The 24,258-nt window shown below is 40.8% G+C and overlaps 1 protein-coding gene across 4 annotated transcripts in view; it reads left to right on the plus strand.

Moving 5' to 3' along the window:
* Positions 1-19,999, plus strand: part of NUP54 (nucleoporin 54) — a 34,495-nt gene extending 14,496 nt beyond the window's left edge. For 2 of the 4 annotated variants that reach the window (XM_056568704.1, XM_056568705.1), the window contains 11 exons: positions 3,696-3,785; positions 4,557-4,709; positions 4,849-5,075; positions 8,007-8,194; positions 10,213-10,409; positions 12,517-12,571; positions 12,879-12,972; positions 13,056-13,163; positions 14,182-14,301; positions 18,687-18,797; positions 19,089-19,999. In XM_056568704.1, the coding sequence (XP_056424679.1) occupies positions 3,696-3,785; positions 4,557-4,709; positions 4,849-5,075; positions 8,007-8,194; positions 10,213-10,409; positions 12,517-12,571; positions 12,879-12,972; positions 13,056-13,163; positions 14,182-14,301; positions 18,687-18,797; positions 19,089-19,217 (1,472 nt within the window). In that variant the 3' untranslated portion in view covers positions 19,218-19,999. The remainder of the gene's footprint in view (positions 1-3,695; positions 3,786-4,556; positions 4,710-4,848; positions 5,076-8,006; positions 8,195-10,212; positions 10,410-12,516; positions 12,572-12,878; positions 12,973-13,055; positions 13,164-14,181; positions 14,302-18,686; positions 18,798-19,088) is intronic. The other 2 variants (XM_056568707.1, XM_056568706.1) reach the window with 2 other exon arrangements.
* The last annotated feature ends 4,259 nt before the right edge of the window (positions 20,000-24,258 follow it).

Raw genomic sequence — 24,258 nt, forward strand, 5'->3', positions numbered from 1 at the left:
AGTGATGTGCTGCTTGACAATAGTGTGCGCCTGTTCAGTCCCAGTAAGTGACCACGTGAAGGATCCGATTAACAAGCACCAATCTACTGCTCTTACTGGGTAGTTCTTCCCATGAAAAGAGGAGCCTTGTTGGGGACACAATTACTTGCCCAAGGAAGTAGAAAAACAGGGACTTGAGAAACCTTTTCATCCTTCCCTGAGCTTTACTCTTTTTTTTTCTGTGTTTTGAGTAAGTGCAGAAGGGAGACCAGATATAATCTTTAATAATCTGAACAGTATATTATAGTGAGGAGCTTTGTTTCTATTAGTCCTGTGGAGTGAATACTCCTGACCCGTGTGTTCAGCCTCCTCCCGACCTCCTTTTTGACAGCTAACATATGTTTTTTTTTTTTTTTAGTGCTGTCACTGTGAGACAGGGCCAGTGATCTCCTCATAAATGTGTCACTCATAAGTTTATATTTTTTACACAATTAGACTCTTGTAGATTTGGTCATATACCTTAGTCAGCCAGCTTCTGTGACCTTTTTAGATATATTTTAGATCAGATTCCTTTTAGTTCCTTTCTAAAAGACTGAGTATATTTCACATTTTGCTCCCATGTTGGCACTATTCTTGGACCACTGCATTTTATCACACACATCCCACCCGTTGCCATCTACATTTTGTTAGCCGTTCGTGCTCCTTGTAACCCAACTGTAAAGGTACACTGGTAAAGCCTCCACCATGTAAATGGTGATGTTACTTGTATGTCAACAATAAGTCTGGTTTTGTTCTTTAGGGCATGTTCACACAGACTAAATCTGTGCTGGAAATTCCACGTCAAAAAACAGCACATAATCCACAGTGCAGAATTTTGTTGCTGATTTTGATGTGGTTTTCCAGTGTGGCTTTTGTTAAAGCTCCCATTTATTTCATTTTGAGCTTGAAGCAGAAACACACAGAAGTGACATTCTTTTTTTCAGTCTCCCATTAAAATAAATATATATATATATATATATATATATATATATATATATATATATATATAAAACATTTTTTTTTTTTTTTCTTAAATATGAAACTGCACAATTTTTTGTGATAATCGGCATGGTTTCAATGTCAAAAGCCATGGGAGCTTTACCTGTGTGAACCTGCCTCACTCATGTTTTATTTTCAGATGCACAATTTTATTTATTTATTATTTTTCAAATTGCTGCCAGCCTCATCAATGTGTTGAAATGTGAAAGCAGGTGTTGATCCAGTATTTTTGTTTTATTTGTAATTAAAAAATTAATAGAAAATAAACGTATCTGTCATATTTTAGTTTTTCATTTGTTGTACAAATCTGCTGTAACTGGCAGCAAATTGTTCTTGTTGTGGCTGGGCTCGACTAGAACCTGTTAGGCTAGGTTCAGACTGCAGAATTTCCGCCTGCAATGCCTCTTTGAAATTGCAGGCAGAAATTCTGCTTGCTAAAATGTATAGTGTAGTGAATGGGTTTCCGTTCACAAATTCACACTTCAGACTTTGTGAAGTGGCATTTTTGAACGGAAATTTCCGCCTGAAGAAAGGGGTTGCTCTTTCTTCAGGCGGAAATACTCGGGGAACACATTGCAGTCTATTGGAGACTGGAGTGCCCAAGCGGTCCTAGCGCCGACTGATTCAGCCAGCGCTGGCCGCACTCGGAATCTCCGGGCGGAAATCTTCTTCTCGGAGATTCCATAGTCTGAAGCTAGTCTTAATCCGTCTGGTGATATTTGGGCTATGTTCACATGGCAGAATTTCCTCTTCTTTTCCATACAAAACCCACGGCACACCAGTAATTTGAAGCAGATTCTAAGCAGAATTTCCATATGGAAAATTCTTTCTAGGAAATTCTTCCTAGAATCAAAGCCCCGTTGATGATAATGGGAGCTTTGTATTTTTTTTTTTTTCTCCTTCATGAATGGACATATCTCTTTCTTAAAGCAGAAAATACTCCTGGTCATTATCTTCCATTTACATTAATAAGACCGGGTTCACACACTGTGAATCAGGCAGCAACTGAAATCAAGTGGACACTAGGACATTGCAGTCCCGATAGATGGCAATATCTGTTGTGCTGATTCCTCCAGAACATTGAATATGCTCAATGTTCTGGCAGAATTCTTACATCAGAATTTTCTGACTGAAATTATACCTAGAAAATTCCGCAATGTGCATGGGTTAACTGAAAACTCGTCCATACATGCATTTTACCTTCAGGCAGTGGAATTTCTGCCTGAAATCGAGAAGTGGCATTCCGGTTGGAAATTCCGTATTTGTATACAGACTGATTGTCCACATAAAAATTCAGCTTGGAATCTGCTTCATATTACATATGTGCCATGGGTTTTGCATGGAGAAGTAGAGGAATTTTCAGTGGGGAAATTCTGCCATGTGAACAAGTAAAGGGTGTTGTTTTTAGCTCAGTGATGCCTTCTGGCATATAGATTCCGTGTATTTTGGCTTTTTGTTACACTTTATTTTTTTCAAAGGTATATATCTATCTATCTAATATATATATATATATATCTATCTCCTTACATAAATGAGCTGTTTTAAATGTAAGTAATAGGAGTTCTGTTCTTTTGTAGGACTTGTGATGGTTGAACAGTGGCAGCACTGGAGAATGAAGTGTATAGCTGTCTCACCATATTTAGCTTTGTGATCTCCTTGTTTAAAGGGGTTATCCAGGAAAAAACTTTTATTTATTTATTTATATATATATATATATATATATATATATATATAATCAACTGGCTCCAGAAAGTTAAACAGATTTGTAAATTACTTCTATTAAAAAATCTTAATCCTTTCAGTACTTATGAGCTTCTGAAGTTAAGGTTGTTCTTTTCTGTCTAAATCCTCTCTGATGACACCTGTCTCGGGAAACACCCAGTTTAGAAGCAAATCCCCATAGCAAACCTCTTCTAAACTGGGCGTTTCCCGAGACAGGTGTCATCAGAGAGCACTTAGACAGAAAAGAACAACCTTAACTTCAGAAGCTCATAAGTACTGAAAGGATTAAGATTTTTTAATAGAAGTAATTTACAAATCTGTTTAACTTTCTGGAGCCAGTTGATATATAAAAAAGTTTATTTTCCTGGATAACCCCTTTAAGGCTAGAGGTACAAGCCCTCATATGGGTCTGTAGGTGGGAAATTGAAAGCAATATGCCTATTAGAAGGCGAGAAGGAAAAAAATAAAGTGAAAAAATGAAAAATCCTTGTGTCCTTAGGGGTTAAAGTTTTGGGGGAAAATTTTTTTTATTCACTCATTATGGTTAAGTAATGATTGATTGGGTGGAAACCTTATTTTTGTTTTAGCACAAGGCCACAACATAACAAAATGTAAAAAAATGAAAGGTAGACTGTAAACATAAAAGAAATACCTGCTCTTTGTAGTAAAATAAATAATGGTCAGGGCTGTTACCAGATAAATGAACAAAAACTTCATTATTTTGTCATCAGATTTTTCTTTGACTTTTCCTTTTCATACATGGCGGTTGGTAAAACATTGCTATCATCCTGCAGCCATTTACCTCATTGTTTGTCCTGTCACTTGTTATGCTGCTTTTCAATGTATTCACTGAATTTGTCAAATTTGCCAACTTTTGGATGCAAAAAATATGCTTTGTTTTCCACCCCAAAAAAAAACCATTTCTATCTTAAACTTCTTTTTCTTCTTTTCTTTAGGTGGATTTGGTGGCTTTGGAACCACAACTACTACACCTGCTTCTAGCACTGGTTTTAGTTTCTCTGCTCCAGCCAATACTGGCACAACCGGTAAGGGTTATTTGGCTGTGACATTGGGCAGGTTTTCTTGTCTTCCAATCTCCTAATGTACAAGACATAGAAGATTTAAACAAGCCTTTAGAAGAGTTTGGTCCACAGTCCTATGTACAACAGTATTTGAGTCCGAGGTCCAAATAGTCAAAATACCCTAAAGAAATACAAGGCTAACCTTGGAATCTCTGCAGTGTATTTGACCCTGAGTGTTCACACTGATCATGAGAATTTATGTAATAAATGGGGGCTTCTATTTGTACTCGCATATATAATAAGTTATGCCTATTAAAGTCCACACTTAATATTTATTTTCAAAAAGTTTGTAGTTTTTTTTTGTCTGTGTAAATAAGGACCGACATGGACTTTATGGGCTTCTTTTCTGGCATAATTTGTCAAATGTTTCTTTGCTTTTTTTTCTTTTATTCTTTAACTCTGTTCATACCTACATCAAGGCTTTCTGTTCTGACTTCTAATTTTTCTGCTACCTACATTAAAGTAGCAGACTGTCCCTGGCTTCAAGCTAACTTTTGCCACTTGACATTTGAATCAAAAAAATACTATGAAAATCACAAGGGACATTAATGGAAATTGTTCCTTTAATTTTTTTTTTTTTTTTTTTTTTTGTAAGACTAAGTGGCAAAATAATTGACATGCATTCCCATATAAACAGGTTTTCAGAAGCATTGCAAAACTTGTCTATTTTTATTAAATCGTTGTATGCATTGGCTTGTTTGATTAATGGAGTTGCATTTATATGTGGTTTCTTAGGTCTCTTTGGTAACACCCAAAACAAAACATTTGGATTTGGAAGTGCTTTTGGTACAACTGGAACAAACACTGGTCTTAATACTGGGTTATCTACTGGCCTGGGCTTTGGGGGGTTTGGCGCTCAACCTCAACAGCAGCAACAGCAGCAGAGTGGTCAGTATACAGTCTTATGTTACCTCTCTACAGTTAGGGAGATTTACCTTAAGCTTCTGTCAAAGGCATTTTTTCTTTTTTGCATGCTTACTTTTTAGCTTTGTAATGCTGTGGTATCACTTATTTTGCCCTCTGTTAGCCCTTGGAGGTCTGTTTAACCAGCCGGCACAAAATCCTAACCAGTCAAATCAGCTGATCAACACAGCAAGTGCACTGTCTGCACCAACATTGCTCGGGGATGAGAGAGACGCCATCTTGGCCAAGTGGAACCAACTTCAGGCTTTTTGGGGAACTGGAAAAGGATACTTCAGTAATAACATTCCTCCTGTGGAGTTCTCACAGGAGAATCCTTTTTGTAGGTTTAAGGTAAATATCTATTTAAATATATGTACTTTTTTCTGTGCTTTAGCCATTAAAGGGAACCAATCACATTTACCCCCTGTAGCCATTAAAAACACTTCCTAGAGCATTAAGCAATTGTTCCTACCATGTTTTTATACTTGTTTCTGGTGACTGTATTTGCGGCTCAAATAGTCCCCTGGGCAGTGCAGCGTTTGCAAGTAGTCACCATTACCAGGGTTGTATTCACACCCCTACTGTCCTAAACACGCCTACATGGGGTGATTGACAGCCCAGGCATGTGGAATCCTCTTTGACTCTGCTTAAAGTCTCCCACAGGCCCAGAATCATAGCAAGCTCTGGTGTCTGCAGACCTCTATGTCCTAGCACCGCCGGATTCCTCCTCAGCAGTGTGCGCAGCCTCCAGACTTCAACAGCTGATCAGCGAGGGACTGACTAAAGAAGAAGCCTTTCCTTTCACTTTAGGTAGTTGTTTAATAAAAAATTTAGCTAGGTATATCCCTCCCTCTATGTATATAGATAGGGAATTCGTGATCATTCCTTGGGGAGATGGGTTCCCAAATAGGGTGCCTCCAGTTATTGCAAAATTACAACTCTCAGCATGTGAATATACCTAGGGATATACCTAGCTAAATTGTTATTAAACGATCTACCTAAAGTGAAAGGAAAGGCTGTCCAGTACTTTCTTCTTTAGGTTATGTTCACACCGCGGAATCTCCGCTCACAGAATTCCGCGAGCGGCGATCCCATCTGGCGGCCACTGCCAACAATACTTTTGTGGTAGGACTGTGCGGCACTGCACCGACACCATTGACGGCTATGCAGTGCTCGCAGACTTCCACGCAAAGAATGAACATGTTCTTTCTTTGCACGGAACAACTTCAGCAGTGTTATTGTCCGCCACTGAACTTCCTCAGTGTGAACCATTCACTCTGATGCTAATGTTCACTGAGCATAACTTCAGTCGCAGAATTCAGCGGGAATTACAGTGTGAACATACCCTTAGTCTGTCCCTCACTGATGAGCTGTTGAAGTCCGGAGGCTGCACTCACTGCTGAATAGGGGAGGAATCAAGCGGTGCTAGGACTCGAGGCAGCAGTCTGCAGACACAGCTTGCTATGATTCTGGGCCTGCAGGAGACTTGCGGCAAAGCCAAAGAGGATTTCTCCGTGCCCAGGCTGTCAATCACCTCCATGTAGGCGTGTTTAGGATAGGAGGGGTGTGGATACAGCCCTGGGCACGGTGACTACTTGCAAACGCTGCACCGCCAGGGGGACTACTTGAGCCACATTAACATACAGCGCGGGATGTTTTATAACAGGATTTTATGAAGATTACAGTTACCAGCAAAAACTATAAAAACATGATATGAACGATTGTTTAATGTTCTAGGAAGTGTTTTTAATGGTTACAGGGGGTAAAATGTGATTGGTTCCCTTTTAAGTTGTTTAGGATTTTGTCTTGAATTTTCCATATAAGTGGTAATTTTTTGTGATTTCTAGCAGCGCTATTCAAGCTTTTAAGGGAAATCTCTTAGAATGATCACACCAGGGGATTGTGTATTTATTTATTTATTTATTTTAAATCCACCTTTTTATATGCATTTTTTTTCTTAATTGTCTCCACCTTTGCTAATATCTAAAAGGGACTGACCATTGCCTCACTATTATAAGTGAATTTTATATTTTAAGATGTCTGTGGACTCTTTCCTGCTATCATGGGATGGTGTCTAACTATTGCTGAATACTGTGGTTTGCCAGGTGTGTGGTATGGAAATATTTCTATCCAATCTTTGACCTCTGTTATTGCAGTATTTAAATAAGGCGCAACACTTGTATCAGTTTTTTTTTTTTAAGTGTCCCTGTAATGGGGTTGTATCATCCCAATCTGACTTTCATCATGCAATGCAAGATGTAGGAGTTGTCTGAAAACACAATTTTAGTAGCCCTCAGTCTTGGCTCAATGTATTTAGTGGAGAGACACAGCAGTCAGTACTCCAACCCCCATTCAGCGGCTCAAGTACACCGGACAGTTCAGAAAAACCGCAGAACTACTTCCACTCGGGGAAACACCAGCCACCTTATGCTGCACCGTCCAGGGTGCGATAGCCCACAAGTAGACAACAAGCAGTATACATTAAATGGAGAAGAAGGAATGGGCCGCACTCACCATTAAAGTGCAAAAAGTGTTTGGTTCTTTATTTGCACCTAAGTCTGAGCTGAAGCTTCTGTAAGACGTCCTGCTGGATGATTTGATGTACCTTGGCTCAATGTAACTGGCTTATTGAGCAACACTGGACATGTTTGGTCAAAGCCATCTTTTAAAGGGAATCTGTCATCACTGTTACCCACACTAACCTGTTGGTACAGACTTGTAGTGCAGATGACACTGATGAAAATTATACTTCCCATTTGCCAATCCTTGCCACCGTTGGCCCATTATCCTCCTTATTTGGGCAACAGGCTTGGTTCATGGACAGTGCTCCAGGTGCATGCTGACGTCACCACTGCAGCTTCCTCAAGCCTGTTCACAGCTAGTCCGAGTGAGGAAGTTGAAGCCGTGACGTCAGTCTGCAGCCTGTGCAGCAAGCCTGTCTCCCAAATAAGAAGAAGAACTGGTAAATGGGGCCATGAATTGGCCCATGGTTAGTAAATTTTAATCGGTGTCACCTGTAACAGGGTAGTGTGGGTGACACTGATGACAGATAACTTTAACTACAAATCCCTTTAAACAGTTTTCTAAATGCTGATTTAGGTGACACTAAAGCCTCTTTAAAGAATTACCTGCCATTTAACATGTGTTGTAACTTAAAAAGTTGCATCTGGTGTTCTTTTATGATGCATGTGACTTAAAGCATAATACAAGAGAGCATGTTTTTATCATCCATTAAAAAAATTCATATTCTTCTGTTACGTTTTTTTAAACTTTCTCCACTAGGCTGTTGGTTTCAGTTGCATACCCAACAACAAGGATGAAGATGGTCTTGTGGAACTTGTATTTAATAAAAAGGAAGCGGACATCCGTGCTCAGCAGCAGCAGCTAGTGGAATCTCTGCACAAAGTCTTGGGAGGACACCAGACCCTCACTGTAAATGTGGAAGGGGTGAAAACGTTACCTGATGACCAGTAAGCATGGTTTTTTTTGTTAGGAGTGTAAATAGCAAGCACTATACAATGATCAACATGTGTGAAAGAGTTTTTCTAGGTTGGACCCACAGTCATACTCCTTTTAGTCCCCAGTTCAGAATCCACTTGTCTAGGGGCGGAGTACCCCTTTAAATCTTATCCCCTATCGAAAGGATGGGGGATAAGATGTCAGATCGCGGGGGTCCCACCGCTGGGGACCCCTGGGATCTCGGCTGCAGTACCCACCTGTTGTGGCTTCCGGAAACGCTGGAGGCTTCGGCTCCCGACCATGGTGACGTGAGATCGTGACATCACGACTCCGCCCCGTGTGACGTCACGCCCCACCCCCCAATGCAAGTCTATGGGAGGGGGCGTGATGGCCGTCACGCCCCCTCCCATAGATTTGCATTGAGGGGCGGGGCATGACGTCACACAGGGCGGAGTCGTGACGTCACTATCTCACGTCACCATGGGCGTGAGGGGTTAGGATGAGAGTCTCCCGCGCTGCCGTAAGCCGCAAGAGGTGGGTACTGCAGCCGAGATCCCGGGGGGCCCCAGTGGTGGGACCCCCACAATCGGACATCTTATCCCCTATCCTTTCGATAGGGGATAAGATGTCTAGGGGTGGAGTATCACTTTAATGTCCAGATTGTTGCCGCCTTAAATGTCTGTGTGTTTGATTGAATTCATGCTATGTATTGGTATCTGCCATGCATTTCTCCTCATGATCAGGTCATCTATGTAATGAGTAAGGCTAGGATCATACAAGTGACCTTTATTTGGGATATATGTTTGTATATCAGCAGAAACGAAGTTTATGCCCATCTGACTGATTTTCTGAATTTTTATGCAAACTGAAAAAAATGTGTGATCAGGGTACACTAAGCTTTTTCATGACGGTAAAATCATTTTGGGTTGGCCACAGGTCTTGAAAGACAAAAGCATTTTGCACTTCAAATACTGATCAATTCATGTCAGATATCCTGTGTATGTATCCGTTTATTTCTCTTTATTAACCATTCTTACTATAGGGGGTTACTGGTCTGACAGAGATATGGTGAACTTGAAGTAGATTGTGGTAAAATGTAGAGCAGGTGAGGAAGGGGGCAGTTTTTAAATTTGTCTGTATAGACTGCTGCGAGACCAAACTTGAAATTAGGGATCGACCGATATCGATTTTTTAGTACCGATAATCTGTGGTGGTTAGGGCCGATAGCCGATAACTTATACCGATATTCCGCTATAAGTTATCGGGCGCTTTAAATCAATGAACTGCAGTGGCTTAGGCCACCGCCGCCGCCACCCGCTTCTCTCCTCCTGCCTGTCCGGGGGTCCTCCTGAGTCCTATCACCACCACCACACCGCACTGCACTGCACCCCCCACTGCACCGCACCGGCCCCATTGCCTCCCCCATCCCTGGTTTTATAATTACCTGTTCCCGGGGTCCACTCTACATCTTGCTCCGGTGGCGTCCTCCTGAGCTGTCACTGTGCGCACTGACGGTCGCTTCACGTCACTCGTCATTGCGCACAGTGTAACGCAGGACGCAGCAGGAGCCAGAAGTAGTGTGGACCCTGGTCCCCGGGAACAGTTAATTATAAAACCGGGGATGGGGGAGGCAATGGGGCTGGGGCGGTGCGGGGGTCGGGGCATTATGGGATTATCGGCAAGGTAATTGCCAATACCGATAACGCCCAAAATCGTGAATATCGGCCGATAAAATCGGCCAAACCGATAATCGGTCGATCCCTACTTGAAATTAGTGTACCGTATCCATAGCCGTGCATAATTGGACTACATTACAAAATAGGAGCACTATATAGACTTGACGGAAGAGTAGAGGAAGAGGGGTGCAGTTTCCCATGCCAACCAATCGGATTGCTTCTTTCTTTTTTCACAGAGAAGCGATCTGATTGGTTGCCATGGGAAACTGCACCACTCTTCTTCTACACAGGTTTTAATAAATCTCCACAAATGTTTTTCCCATTTTAAAGCTTTCATGTCCTTTACATTTTAGAACAGAAGTGATTATATATGTTGTTGAGCGCTCACCAAATGGCACCTCCAGAAGAGTTCCTGCAACAGTTTTAAACAACCACTTTGAGCAAGCCAATGTCAAGTCTAATTTGCAACAGCTTGGAGTCATTTTGACCATTGCCCGGACTGAGCTGTCCCCGACACAGATTAAACAGCTTCTTCAGAATCCACCTGCTGGTAAGGGCTCTCTGTACATGGGACAGGGTTAGGAATTCAATGGGTTTTTGTGTTGCCGATTATTGCATTTGGCTTCTACATTAAAGTATACAGTGGTTCCTAAAACTACAGTATTAACACAGCAAATTTTGTTTTCCTCCTTACCTTCTAAGACCCATAACTTAATTTTTCGACTGACAATGTTGTATTAGGACTTACTTTCCACTGATACCCTTTTTTTTTTTTTTTTTTTTTTTATCATCCAATGTATTACGAAGCCAGAAAAAAATTATATGTAGGGCAAAATAAAAATAAAAAAATGGAATTGCACCATTTTGTAGGGCAATAATAATTTCTGAGTTTAAAATACGGTAAATCTGACATGCTATCTTTATTATATTGGTCAGTAGGATGCCATTGATACCAGTCATTGACACGTTTTGCAGATATGGACTGTCTGTAGCATTGTATGTTGAGTCTGGTTTCAAGTTACAATGGTCCAGAAAAGACATTGTATGTTGAAAATATTGTAACCTGAGACCAAAGTTGAGGAACCACTTTACCTGTAGTATCAAAAGATAAAAAAAAGAATAATCATGGTTTTGTTATATTAACCCTTCAGCATGCTTACAATTTGATTTGCGTGCTCTCACTGCTGTTATTGAACCCCTGAGAATCCCCTCCATGATGCATAGCTTTTCTCATTCTCTCCATTTTGGGGGTCATGACAGGGCTGTTTGCCACTGGAACACAAATGGACTTCCTTTCCCTTTCTTCTCTGGCCAGTCAAAGCACAATACACTTACACTGCTAGGTTACATGTAGAGGAAGAAAGGGTTACTGATGCAGTGAGATTGTAAGCTGCTGTGTGAGCTGAAAGGAAAAACGGTCACAGCAAGGAAAGGGTTACAGTGGCAATTGACAGCCTGAGTGCAAAGAGAAGCCCTTAACTCAGGCTGTCAATCAAACCTGATTAACAGAAGGGAGCATTTCAGCTCTTTGCAGCATCACAGTGAGGAGGACCGTATTAGAATGCTGTTCTCAAGACTTGTCAGGTCCTGTTGCAGGATCATTTAACCTCTTAAGGACCAAGTCCTTTTTGACCTTAAAGGCCAGGTCAATTTCATTTTTGCATTTTCGTTTTTCCTCCTCTCCTTCTTAAAATCATAACTCTTTTTTTTAATATATTTTCATCTACAGAGGAGCATGAGGGCTTGTTTTTTGCTGTTGGGGAAACTATTCTGCCAACCTAATGTGGGGGGAACTATGCTGCCAACCTAATGTTTGGGAAACTATACTGCCAACCTAATGTTGGGGGAACTATACTGCCAACCTAATGTTTGGGAAACTATACTGCCAACCTAATGTTGGGGGAACTATACTGCCAACCTAATGTTGGGGGAACTATACTGCCAACCTAATGTTGGGAGAACTATACTGCCAACCTAATGTGGGGGGAACTATACTGCCAACCTAATGTGGGGGGAACTATACTGCCAACCTAAAGTGGGGGAACTATACTGCCAACCGTAATGTGTATTCTGATTTAATTGCTGTGCTGGCACTTTGAGGGGAAAAAAGTTGGTGTGCATTACAGTTTGGGCACTCGGGCTCAAAAAGGTTCGCAATCACTGACCTAGGGGAAGAAAAACTGCACTTGTTTCCTCTCTGTGTGTCGTATTGCAGCTCCGTTCCATTGACGTGAATGGAGCAGATTTATAATTCCACGCACAACCTGAGGATAAGTGTGGCACTTGTTTTGGAAGAAAATGGCTGTTTTTGTAATCGTACATAACCCCTGTAAGGAGTAATTTATGGTTAATGAGGTGATTTGCAAATATGTTAGGAATCACATTGACTGTCACATGGTTGGAAGTTGTTTGAAATGACCCTGCCCCTTAAAGTATTGAAGTTTCCTAACTTATTCTTGACTTTGGTGTTAATGCCACCCAAATATACATTGTGACTATTGTTTACTTTCTAACTGTGCACTCATAGTTTTTTTAGTCCGTGTCGGTGTTATTTACAATGCCAACCTCCCACATATACTTTTCAGGATGTGTGCCTATGTAATAAAGAGTTGCTTTGTTGCACTAAATAGTTTATTCTTTAATTTTATAATTTTAAGGTGTGGATCCAGTCATTTGGGATCAAGCAAAAATTGATAACCCTGAGCCAGATGGGTGAGTAGCCAGCACTACAGTCTTTTTTTCTCACAGGGTAAGACAATGTGTGCTGGGGGTTGCAGTACCAGGAGATGCTGACAAAAATGATTTTTTTTCTTTTATTAAATCAAAATTTTACAAAAAGTAACAGTTGTAACTTTTCTAGACTGTAAACTCTCCAAGAACTGAGTTTTGCTTTAAAATTAAGTAAATCAGTAAAATGATCTATCCTCTGGGATAATAGATCTTTATGTTGTTTACAGGCTTGTTATCCTAAAATGAATTGTGTGCAGAGGATAATATGTAATCTTTTTTATGTTTGTAGACTGATCCCTGTTGCTATGGTTGGTTTCAAGGAACTTCTCAGAAGACTAAAAGTACAAGATCAAATGACAAAGCAGCACCAGTCCAGGCTAGATGTAAGCTTTTATTCTGGCATTTTATCTTTTAAATGAAACTTGCAGAAGTTTGTTATTTCACTGCATTAAATTTCCAACTTTAGATTATATCGGAAGACATTAGCGAGTTACAGAAAAATCAGGCAACAACGATGGCAAAAATTGCGCAGTACAGACGGAAATTAATGGAACTTTCCCACAGAGTTCTTCAGGTACGTATTCGTATTTTTAGTTTGTTTGGTAAATATTCACATACTAGTATTGAATGGGAGAAAGGTCCTATGCCTTCTATTCTATTCAGAATTATAAAAACATCTCTTTAGAATACAACAAAAATAGGAACTCATCCTTAAATATCTTGTATACTGAGGTTTATTCTCTTGTAAGTCACAGGCCCATAGCCTGAGCCTTTAGTGATTTACATCCATACAAGGTCTCCATGACAACAGGCTGTGGGTGCTTTGCCCATGGATAATGTCAGAGGCACGTACACAGAATGTAAATATATACTTTTTAGGGAAAACAGTTTTATACTGTAATATTATGATAAATCTAGAAAATATTTGCTGTGTGTTAAAGGAGATATCCAGTGATGAAAAACTTTTCCCCTATCCTAGGGATAGGGGATAAGTTTCAGATCGCAGGGCGTCCGACTGCTGGGGCCCCCCCGCGATCTCCTGTACCACCACACAAAGCGCAGCTGACACGCCCCCTCAATACAACTCTATCGCAGAGCCGGAGCGCTGCCTTCAGCAATCTCTGGCTCTGCCATAGCGATGTATTGAGGGGGTGTGTCGGCCTCCGCTTCGTGCGGTGGTCGACACCCGCTATCTGGCCAGCGTACTGGGACCCCGTACAGGAGATCGCGGGGGCCCTAGTGGTCGGACACCCCCCTCCCCCCGTGCGATCTGAAACTTATCCCCTATACCTAGGACAGGAGATACGTTTTTCAGCACTGGACTACCCCTTTAAAACAGGTTGAATTTGTGCTAAAGTGTCAGCCTCCATCTAAGATAATGTGTGTTAGTGAGCAAAATGAAAAAGTTTTTAGCTTTACTTGTGTATTTTATTTATAGTTGATAATAGATTGGGCACCGATTGCAGTGAGTCCCTAATGTAGCAGAGCTAAAAGGCTACCAACCCTGAAGAAAATAAATTGCAGATGAGATTAGGTTTAAATGCTATGGTGATGAAGTGCAAACTATAATAGCTTTTCTCATTTTTATGCAGGTCTTAATAAAACAAGAAATTCAGCGGAAAAGTGGGTTTGCCATCCAAGCTGAGGAAGAACAGCTGCGTGTGCAACTGGACACTATCCAGTCTGAACTTAATGCACCTACCCAGTTCAAGGTAATCCATTATTTTATTCATTTTTATTGCATGCAAGTGTGTGCAGGGAAGTTTTTCTGTACCAGACAGAAGCCCAAAATAAAACCACAGAGATAAATCACTTCACCATATAACAGATTTCTCCAGTGTATTGGTATTTAGTAGATGGTATACAGAAATCCTACACCTTTCTTTTGCTGTATGTGCAGGCAGCATGTTATAGAGCGGGAGAAGCTAAACAGATTGACTAACAATTATTTTCATAATCGATTTGTTGGCCTATTATTGTTTTGATCGACTAATCAGATAAAAGTAGCCTTAGTGGGCAAGATCATTTGTGGGTTATATTAGGGAGGGAGTTGATTAGGGGATCGGACTGAAGGTCTTGTGAAGGTAAATGGACAGCTTTTTGTGTCTACAAAAGGCACAAAAAAGGCGCAAGCAGGGTTTATTTATTTCTGTTAATTTTGAGTTACAATCCACTGATTTTGGCAATACACATGATATGGAAGGGTTTATGAACTGCGCCTTTTTGTGAAAAGGCGCAAAAACGACGCAAAGCCTCTGAAAAGTCTCTAAAACTACACCAGCCCAGACTTAGCTTTTTAGTGTATGTGAAGAGAGAAATTTCAGAAAATGTGACCTGAACAAAAATGTATCAAATGCTCTGTGACCATTTAATAAATGTGGAGCTCCTACACATTACCAGCACACAAAAAAAGTGTAGAAAAATGCTTCACTTACACCTACAATGATAAATTCCGGCCAAACTGTGTTTTTTTTTTTTTTATCAGATATTTTTTATTAACATTTTTAAACATTTTATAAAAACATACAAACAATTACTGTGTGTTTTAGGTAAGGGATGCTTTGTGTGTTAAGAGAGAGTTAGTGGAGCTGCCTAGATGCTAATCTTGTGGAGGCTGATAAGAGTAGCTTATTATATTTTAAATACGTATAATAATTCTTTAACCCCTTAAGGACTCAGGGTTTTTCCATTTTTGCACTTTTGTTTTTTCCTCCTTACCTTTTAAAAATCATAACCCTTTCAATTTTCCACCTAAAAATCCATATTATGGCTTATTTTTTGCGTCGCCAATTCTACTTTGCAGTGACATTAGTCATTTTACCCAAAAATGCACAGCGAAACGGAAAAAAAAATAATTGTGCGACAAAATCGAAAAAAAAACGCCATTTTGTAATTTTTGGGGGCTTTCGTTTCTACGCAGTGCATATTTCGGTAAAAATTACACCTTATCATTATTCTGTAGGTCCATACGGTTAAAATGATACCCTACTTATATAGGTTTGATTTTGTCGCACTTCTGGAAAAAATCATAACTACATGCAGGAAAATTTATACGTTTAAAAATGTCATCTTCTGACCCCTATAACTTTTTTATTTTTCCACGTACAGGGCGGTATAAGGACTAATTTTTTGCGCCGTGATCTGAAGTTTTTATCGGACTTTTTGATCACTTTTTATTCATTTTTTAATGGTATAAAAAGTGAGCAAAATACGCTTTTTTGGACTTTGGAATTTTTTTGCGCGTACGCCATTGACCGTGCGGTTTAATTAATGATATATTTTTATAGTTCGGACATTTACGCACACGGCGATACCACATATGTTTATTTATTAAATTTTTTTTTACACTGTTTTATTTTTTTTATGGGAAAAGGGGGGTGATTCAAACTTTTATTAGGGAAGGGGTTAAATGACCTTTTATTAACACTTTTTTTTTTACTTTTTTTTTTGCAGTGTTATAGGTCCCATAGGGACCTATAACACTGCACACACTGATCTCCTATGCTGATCACTGGCGTGTATTAACACGCCTGTGATCAGCATTATCGGCGCTTGACTGCTGCTGCCTGGATCTCAGGCACGGAGCAGTCATTCGTCGATCGGACACCGAGGAGGCAGGTAAGGGCCCTCCCGGTGTCCTGTAAGCTGTTCGGGACACCGCGATTTCACCGCGGCGGTCCCGAACAGCCCGACTAAGCAGCCGGGTCACTTTCAGTTTCACTTTAGAAGTGGCGGTCAGCTTTGACCGCCGCTTCTAAAGGGTTAATACCGCATATCGCCGCGATCGGCGATGTGTGGTATTAGCCGCGGGTCCCGGCCGTTGATGAGCGCCGGGACCGACGCGATATGATGCAGGATCGCGGCGTCCTGCGTCGTTAAGGGGTTAAATGGGCAGATCCAAAAACGTTTTATGTTGTTACGGATGAAAATGAAAGATCTTTTGTAATATGGTTGTTTATTAAATATTATTATTATTATTTTTTTTTTTTTAAAGAAACCAGCCCCTGAAAATCCCACCACTAGGGACCCCATACCTACTTGGACACTAACCAGTCCTGCAGCAGAATGAGCTTGTCCATGAGTCATGGACAAGAGATGATTAATGGACAAGGCTGCATGAGCAGACACACCAATCGCCTCCCATCACCACAAGGGAGGGACATGCCCCCTTCCCCTAAGAGGATTTCTAACACTGTTAGCTAATTTACATGGTCAGTATTAGGTACTAAGTAACACACACACACACACACTTCTCTCTTCAACTATTGGGAATCTGGCCTTTAGCACAAAGCCTGACAACCAGGGCCTCGCAATAGCTGCAGCAAGGAGCTGCAGGAAGCAGAAGATTGTGTCTGCTGGGCCGTGTTTTCACTAAACAGGCTGCCGAGGACCACAGCTGCATATATACATAGTAATAATCACTTAGTATATGTAAACTTTAGAAATTGGCTGACCAACCGATTTATCGATTATGAAAATAGTTGACAACTGTTTTCATAATCGATTAGTTGTCGATCAACTAATACAGTTTTATGGGAAAAGATTTTGGGATAAGTTGTCATTCATTCATGTATTCATTCATTCTCTGCTCTTTCTGGGCCAAGTATACAGTCATGGCTGTAAATGTTGGCCCCCCTGAAATTTTTCTAGAAAATGAAGTATTTCTCACAGAAAAGGATTGCAGTAACACATGTTTTGCTATACACCTGTTTATACCCTTTGTGTATATTGGAACTAAACCAAAAAAGGGAGGAAAAAAAGCAAATTGGACATAATGTCACACCAAACTCCAAAAATGGTGTGGACAAAATTATTGACACCCTTTTTCTATATACAGCCGAGGTTACTGAGATGGACTCCCACACCCTCTGGAGTGTATAGACAAGGTATAAAGGCAATAGGTATCTGTCCTCTTGGCTATATATATGAAAATAATTTAAAAAAAAGTTTTTTCTTGTAAATGACAGGATACGTATATAAATAAGTGATATTAGGAACCAAGAAGGCAATGTAACTAAGAATGTTTAGGAACAAAGATAATTAAATTATTTGTAAATTAACATAAATAGATGCAATATTAATACATTTATTGGTAAAAATAGTAAAGTAGGTGGTGCAGTCACAGGTCCCTTGTGACTCACCCCTGATGTATATATAAAATAATAAACAGTAGAGATCTAAAAAAAAAAATGCTGCTTATATATATGATTTGTTTAGAATGTGCTGGGATCTGTAACTATACCAGACCTTGATCAATATCTGCCTTATATGTGATTTATCCTTAACAGTACTTTTAGGGCATGCTGGGATTTATAGTCTCCATAAATAGTCTCCAGGAAATAGCGGTAAAAAGCGTATACCTTCTTGGTAAGATCGTTGGTGATATAGTTGATGAGAAATATAGATAGTGACAGTTGGTGCCCATTATAAATCACTGACCGGCTCCTCCGTTAGCCGCCGAACAGATTAACAAATGTTCCCAAAATAGAAAACTGGGTAGATCTTACCCGCTCCTGTGTGCTGGTGGTCAATAGGCCTGTGGTGGCTGGCATGCCATGTTAGTCCTCTCATCGCAGTGTATCTACTTGATGCGAATCTGCTAGTTAGTGCGTGGGCACTAGCTGTAAGCAGGTACAAGAATAGAGATAAAGGTGAATCGCGGACTGCGACACTTCCTGGGTGGCCAGCAATCTGCGTCTCTTGGTTTGAAATGAATGTGGAGGATCATGGACTGCGCAGCTCCAATGTGGTAAAATAATGAGGGATGAGCCAGGTGGGACAGCGTCATCGTGTAGTCCTGGCGGGATGTTGATGTACACGGCAGATGTAAGAAGGCAGTTTGAGCAAAGATAATGATGATGATATATTGCAGCAATATTGGTCTGAAATCAGTGTTAGCTGGACGCGTTTCAGGATGGACATCCTTTCTTCAGCAGCTTATGTTGAATACTAGGTACACTACCTACAAGCGGCTGAAGATAGGATAACCACTACTGTTTATGAATCTAATACACAATTAAGGGCAATTCTCCCTCTAAATATGTGTTTCTCTCACCGGGCATTACTGAATGGATTTAGTTTTTCGTTTGCTTTGCAGGGTAGGCTGAATGAACTAATGTCACAGATCAGAATGCAGAATCACTTTGGAGCAGTCCGATCAGAAGAAAAGTATTACGTAGACGGAGATCTGTTGAGGGAAATTAAGCAGGTAATGTGTCATTTGATGCTCTTTGAAGCCTAGCTGTTCTTTTAGGGCATTGATGCTGTTACTTGATGTGCTGGTTTAAGCATAGAAGGAAAGAAAGTGGCAGTGTATACTAGTATCTTTTCCTATACTTCATTCATAAAGTAAATCATAGTTACTTTACCAGCCATTTTATTAGCTTTTGATTGGGTCCCTTTTTTTTCCCATAAAATATGAGCTTGTTACTCTATCCTGCGAGATGTATAGAGCATTCTGTGCCAGTTCAATGATAAATGTTTTCTCTTACCTCTGTAGCACTTAAAGCAACAGCAAGAAGGGCTGAGCCATTTAATCGGCATAATAAAGGATAACTTGGAAGACATCAAGCTGATTGAGCAAGGACTGAGTGATAATGTCCATTTACGTGGAGGAATGTTCAGTTGATACAATAAACGTCATTTTTCTTTCTCAAGGACATTGATTGTACTATAACATCACATCAGGAATGATAACACTTTAAAAAGCAACATGCCCCCCCCCCCCCCCCCCCCTGACAACAAACCATTTGTATTCTAGATATTGCAAAATGATTTAGCTTAAAATCTTTTTTCTCCAAGCTGTGCCGCACTACTGGAGCAGTAAAGGTCTCTCCTCTATTGTGTTTTGTGCAGCATAGTGAAGTGACCTTCTCTTAGCAGGACTGTGAATGCACAAACCTCAGTAAAGCATGATTTGGGGCCACCTTTGTGACATACTGAAATAGACTGTTAACAAACAAATGCTATTTTGGAAGTTTAATTCGGTGTTGAGACTGTTATACATGTTATACATGATACATGTTAATATTTAATACAGGGTCTTATTGAAAATATATAGGGAATAAATATTTTTCTTATAGTTTATATATGTGTAAAAATTTCAACCTGCTGGTGCCTTGTATTGTATAGAGATTTTTAGATGTTCCCCCTGGACGTCTGAATTGGATAGTGGACAGATGAGACAAATTTTACATGGGAAACTATCACACAAGTACCCGTCTGTAGTAGACAGTGTCATTCATTCATTTCACTGCTTTGCCACTTATATCATAATATATAATAGCAGCAGTTCATAAGCTCAGAGTGTATTCCTCCTGATTTGGTGAAATCTTTTTGAATATTATATTTTATGGGAGGAAAAAAATAAAGTTGTCGTGCAGCCGAATAGTTTCCGGACCACAGGTCAACCATATACATACATCTTGGTGGTCTGTGTTTTACTCTTTTGTGGTATAATACTCTATGGCTCTCATTTACTAAGATGGTTGTGTAGGTTTCTTTGTGGGTTTTAATTCCCTACAATTTATTTTCCATTTTATTTACTAAGGTTTCCCTACATTTTGCACTTTTCCCTACACTTTGCTTTTTTTTTTTTTTACACATGCTCTGATCTGTCTGGTTTTCCTCAGCTGAAATCCACCACATTTTCTGTGGAACCTTAGTAAATATGTTGGGTTTTTGTGAAAATGATTGGAACACGCCCGCTTTCTTGATGGCCACGCCCCCTTTTCGGGTTTTAAAGGGGTTCTCCCTTGTTTATACTGTTTTTTGTTATTATGTTTGTGTGTTATGTGTGTATAAGTATGTGTTTTTTTATGTGTGTTGTGATTCTGTATATATATGTTTTCTTACCTTTTGTGAAGATCCGGAAGCTGGCCCCTTTCTCTTCCAGCGGCTTGCTGTGTAACCTCGGCCTCCGCCATGTTGTGTTCGGTAAGTGGGATGTCGGGGGGGGGGGGTGTTTCTGACGTCCGAGGCAAATCTTTTCTTCCTGTTTCTTCCGTGGCTCAGCGACGAATCTGCGGCCTCTTCCAGCGCATGCGCAGGTAGTTTTCTTTTTTACCAATATTTTTTTGTTTAATTGACAAACTGTCTGCGCTTGCGCGAAGCTACGCTATTAGTATAGACCTAACATACACTACGCTGTTAGCGTAGCACTTGCGTACTTGCGCATGCGCAGACAGTTTGTCAATTAGACAAAAAAAACTTTATTAGTAAAAAAAAAAAAACTACCTGCGCATGCGCCGGAAGAGGCCGCAGATTCGTCGCTGAGCCACGGAAGGAACAGGAAAAAAAGATTTGCCTCGGACGTCAGAAGATAGGAAGGACAGAAGCAGGAACACACACCCCCGACATCCCACTTACCGAACACAACCTGGCGGAGGCCAAGGTCACACAGCAAGCCGCTGGAAGAAAAGGGGGCCAGCTTCCGGATCTTCACAAAAGGTAAGAAAATACATATACAGTGACCCCCCCCGACCTACGATGGCCCCGACATATGATGAAATCGACATACGATGGTCTCTCAGAGGCCATCGCATGTCGATGTCAGCATCGACATACGACGCTTTTTTATGTCGGGGCCATCGCATTAAGTGCTATCCGGCAGTGCCAAACCTTAAGCTGTTGCCGAATAGCAGCTTAATGTTCCCCGTGTGGTGCGGTAAGTATTACAAACCCCTCCACGATGCTCCGGGGTCCCCTCCGGGTCCAGCGCTGGTCTTCCAGTGTCTTCTCGGCCCTCTCAGATGACGTCAATACGCTGCTGCGCACGCCATCCAGTAGGAATGGCGTACGCAGCGGCGTAATGACGTCGCTACGCAGGCCCAGTAAGGCCTTGCGGAAGACAGAAGAGGACCGGAGAAGACAGCGGAGAGCCCAGCGGAGGCCCGGGATCACCATCTCGAGCGGCGGGGACACCATCTCGAGCGGCGGGGACAGGTGAGTACAGCTTCCTATACTTAACATTGCACGAATCCCTCAACATATGATGGATTCGACAAACGATGGCTCGTTTGGAACGAATTACCATCGCATGTTGAGGGACCACTGTATACATAATCGAAACACACACATAACACACAAACATAATAACAAAAAACAGTATAAACAAGGGAGAACCCCTTTAATGGCAAAATGGAGAGTTAGGCGGGTTTTTTTTCAGTTCTGGTGTAAATTCTAGCGCAGACAGAATTTCTGGCGCAATGTGCCAGAATCTGGTGCACAACCCAACAAGACATGTCTGGTTTGCAATAGTAAATGAGGGCCTATATGTATGTGGACATTTTTCCTAAGTGAGTTCTGGTATTTTAGCCACATACATTGCAAATAGTTGCATAAAATCAAGCATCACAGCAATGTAGTCTTCATAGACAAACATTGATGGTTGTATGGATTATTCTAAAGAGCTTAATCACTTTTAAATGTAGAGGATGCCTCCTATGCTTCCAGTCAATTTGGGTAAATTTCTGATCAGTTAGCTCTGCCACGGTCAACTGTGAAAGTTTCTTTTGAGCATAAGACTTTGGGAATTATGAATGCTAAAAAATAAAAAAAACAATGGATCTGTATCTCGGGAGTTCAAAAGGAGTCTTAACAGCTCAGCCACCACAAAGGAGGAAGACTATATAAATACACAGAGCAGGACTGTCAATTGCTGAAGCGTGTGAATAGAAAGAAATCGCCCTTCTAAAGAGACATCACACAATACAATGCTCCAAACTGTCACTGAAACTGACGTCAACACAAAGGTTTGTGTGCAGCTCCCAATGCAAAGTCCAAGATCATGTGCAATACCAAGCATTAGCTGGAGTGATGTAGAGTTCACTGCCACTGAATTCTACAGCAATGGAAACATGCTATCAGCAACCAGGTCCCTTGGCTAATGCCGGACATCGCCGTTCAGGCAGATGTCCGGCATTAACTCTTTACACGGTAATCAAAGTTGATCGCCGCATCTAGAGTGAAAGTTTCCCGGTATCTGTCGGGTTGATCGGGAACATCACGGTGAAAATGTCATGTCCTGATCAGCTAGGACACATCAGGAGGGTGCCCTACCTGCCTCCTGTGCGTCCGATCGGCGATTGATTGCTTCAACCCTGAAATCCAGGCTTGAGCAATCAACCGCCCATAACACTGATCACTACAATGCAATGGCATCGATCAGTGTATTGAATCAATGTACTGCATGTTATAGTCCCCTATGGGGGCTATAACATTGCAAAAAAAAAGTTTAATAAAGATGATTTTACCCCTTCCCTAATAAGTCTGAATCACCCCCCCCCCCTCCCCCCCTTTCCCACTTGGAAAAAAAACTGTGCAAATAAAAATAAACGTGTGGTATCGCCGCATGCGTAAATGTCCGAACTATAAAAATATACCGTTAATTAAACCGCACAGTCAATGGCGTACGTGCAAAAAAAAAATCGAGTCCAAAATAGCGTATTTTTGGTCACTTTATATACCATCAAAAAAATGTATAAAAAGCGATCAAAAAGTTTGATCAAAACAAGAATGGTACCGATAAAAACTTCAGATCACAATGCAAAAAATGAGCTCTCACACCGCCCCGTATACGGAAAAATAAAAGGTTATAGAGGTCAGAAATTGCCCATTTTAAACGTATACATTTTCGTGCATGTAGTTATGATTTTTTCCAGAAGTATGACAAAATCAAACCTGTATAAGTAGGGTATCATTTTAATTGTATGGACCTACAGAATAAAGTTAAAAAGTTTCATTTTTAACAAAAAATTTACTGTGTAGAAACAGAAGCCCCCAAATTTCAAAATGGAATTTTTTTCTTCAATTTTGTCGCACAATGATTTTTTGTATTTTTTTTTTGGTTTCGCTGGAATTTCTGGGTAAAATGACTGATGTCATTACAAAGTAGAATTGGTGGCACAAAAACGAAGCCATCATATGGATTTTTAGGTGCAAAATTGAAAGAGTTATGATTTTTAAAAGGTAAGGAGGAAAAAAACTAAAGTGGAAAAACGCTATGTCCTTTTAAGGGGATAAATAATATTTAAAGTTTATAAATAATATTTAAAGTTTTTACTTGTCACAAAATATGAAAAAATTATTTATCATATATCACATTGTTGCCCATCAGAGGGAGCTAACATGAGGAATCTGGTGAATCTGCTGCGAATTAGACCTTGCCTGTCTACCTTCCTCCTTCCTTTTTTTTTTTTTTTTTTTTTTCAATTCCTCTGTCACCATTATGTTGGTGTCTGAAAAGTGGTAAAGAACAGACTAGATACCTCTTGATAGGCTACTGCTCCTCAGGGACTTCAAGAAAATGGTGCTGGCTTAAGTAAGCAGCCCATGCTTTTCTATGAGACACTCTCTGAAAGGAGAACTACTGGATTGAAAAATGTATGCCCTATCCTAAGGATAGGGGATAAGTTTCAAATCGCGGGGGTCTGACCGCTGGGCCCCCCCGCGATCTCCCGTACGGGGCCCTGGCTCTCTGGTTAGAGAGGGCGTGTTGACCACCGCACGAAGCAGCGGCCGACACGCCCCCTCCATACACTACTATGGGAGAGCCGGAAATTGCCGAAGGCAGCGCTTCGGTTCTCCCATAGCAGTAAATGGAGGGCGCGTGTCAGCCGCCGCCTCGTGCGGTGGTCGACACGCGCTCTCTATGCAGAGAGCAGCGGTTG

Source organism: Hyla sarda, chromosome 1, assembly GCF_029499605.1.
Source record: "Hyla sarda isolate aHylSar1 chromosome 1, aHylSar1.hap1, whole genome shotgun sequence".
Taxonomy (NCBI): Eukaryota; Metazoa; Chordata; class Amphibia; order Anura; family Hylidae; genus Hyla; species Hyla sarda.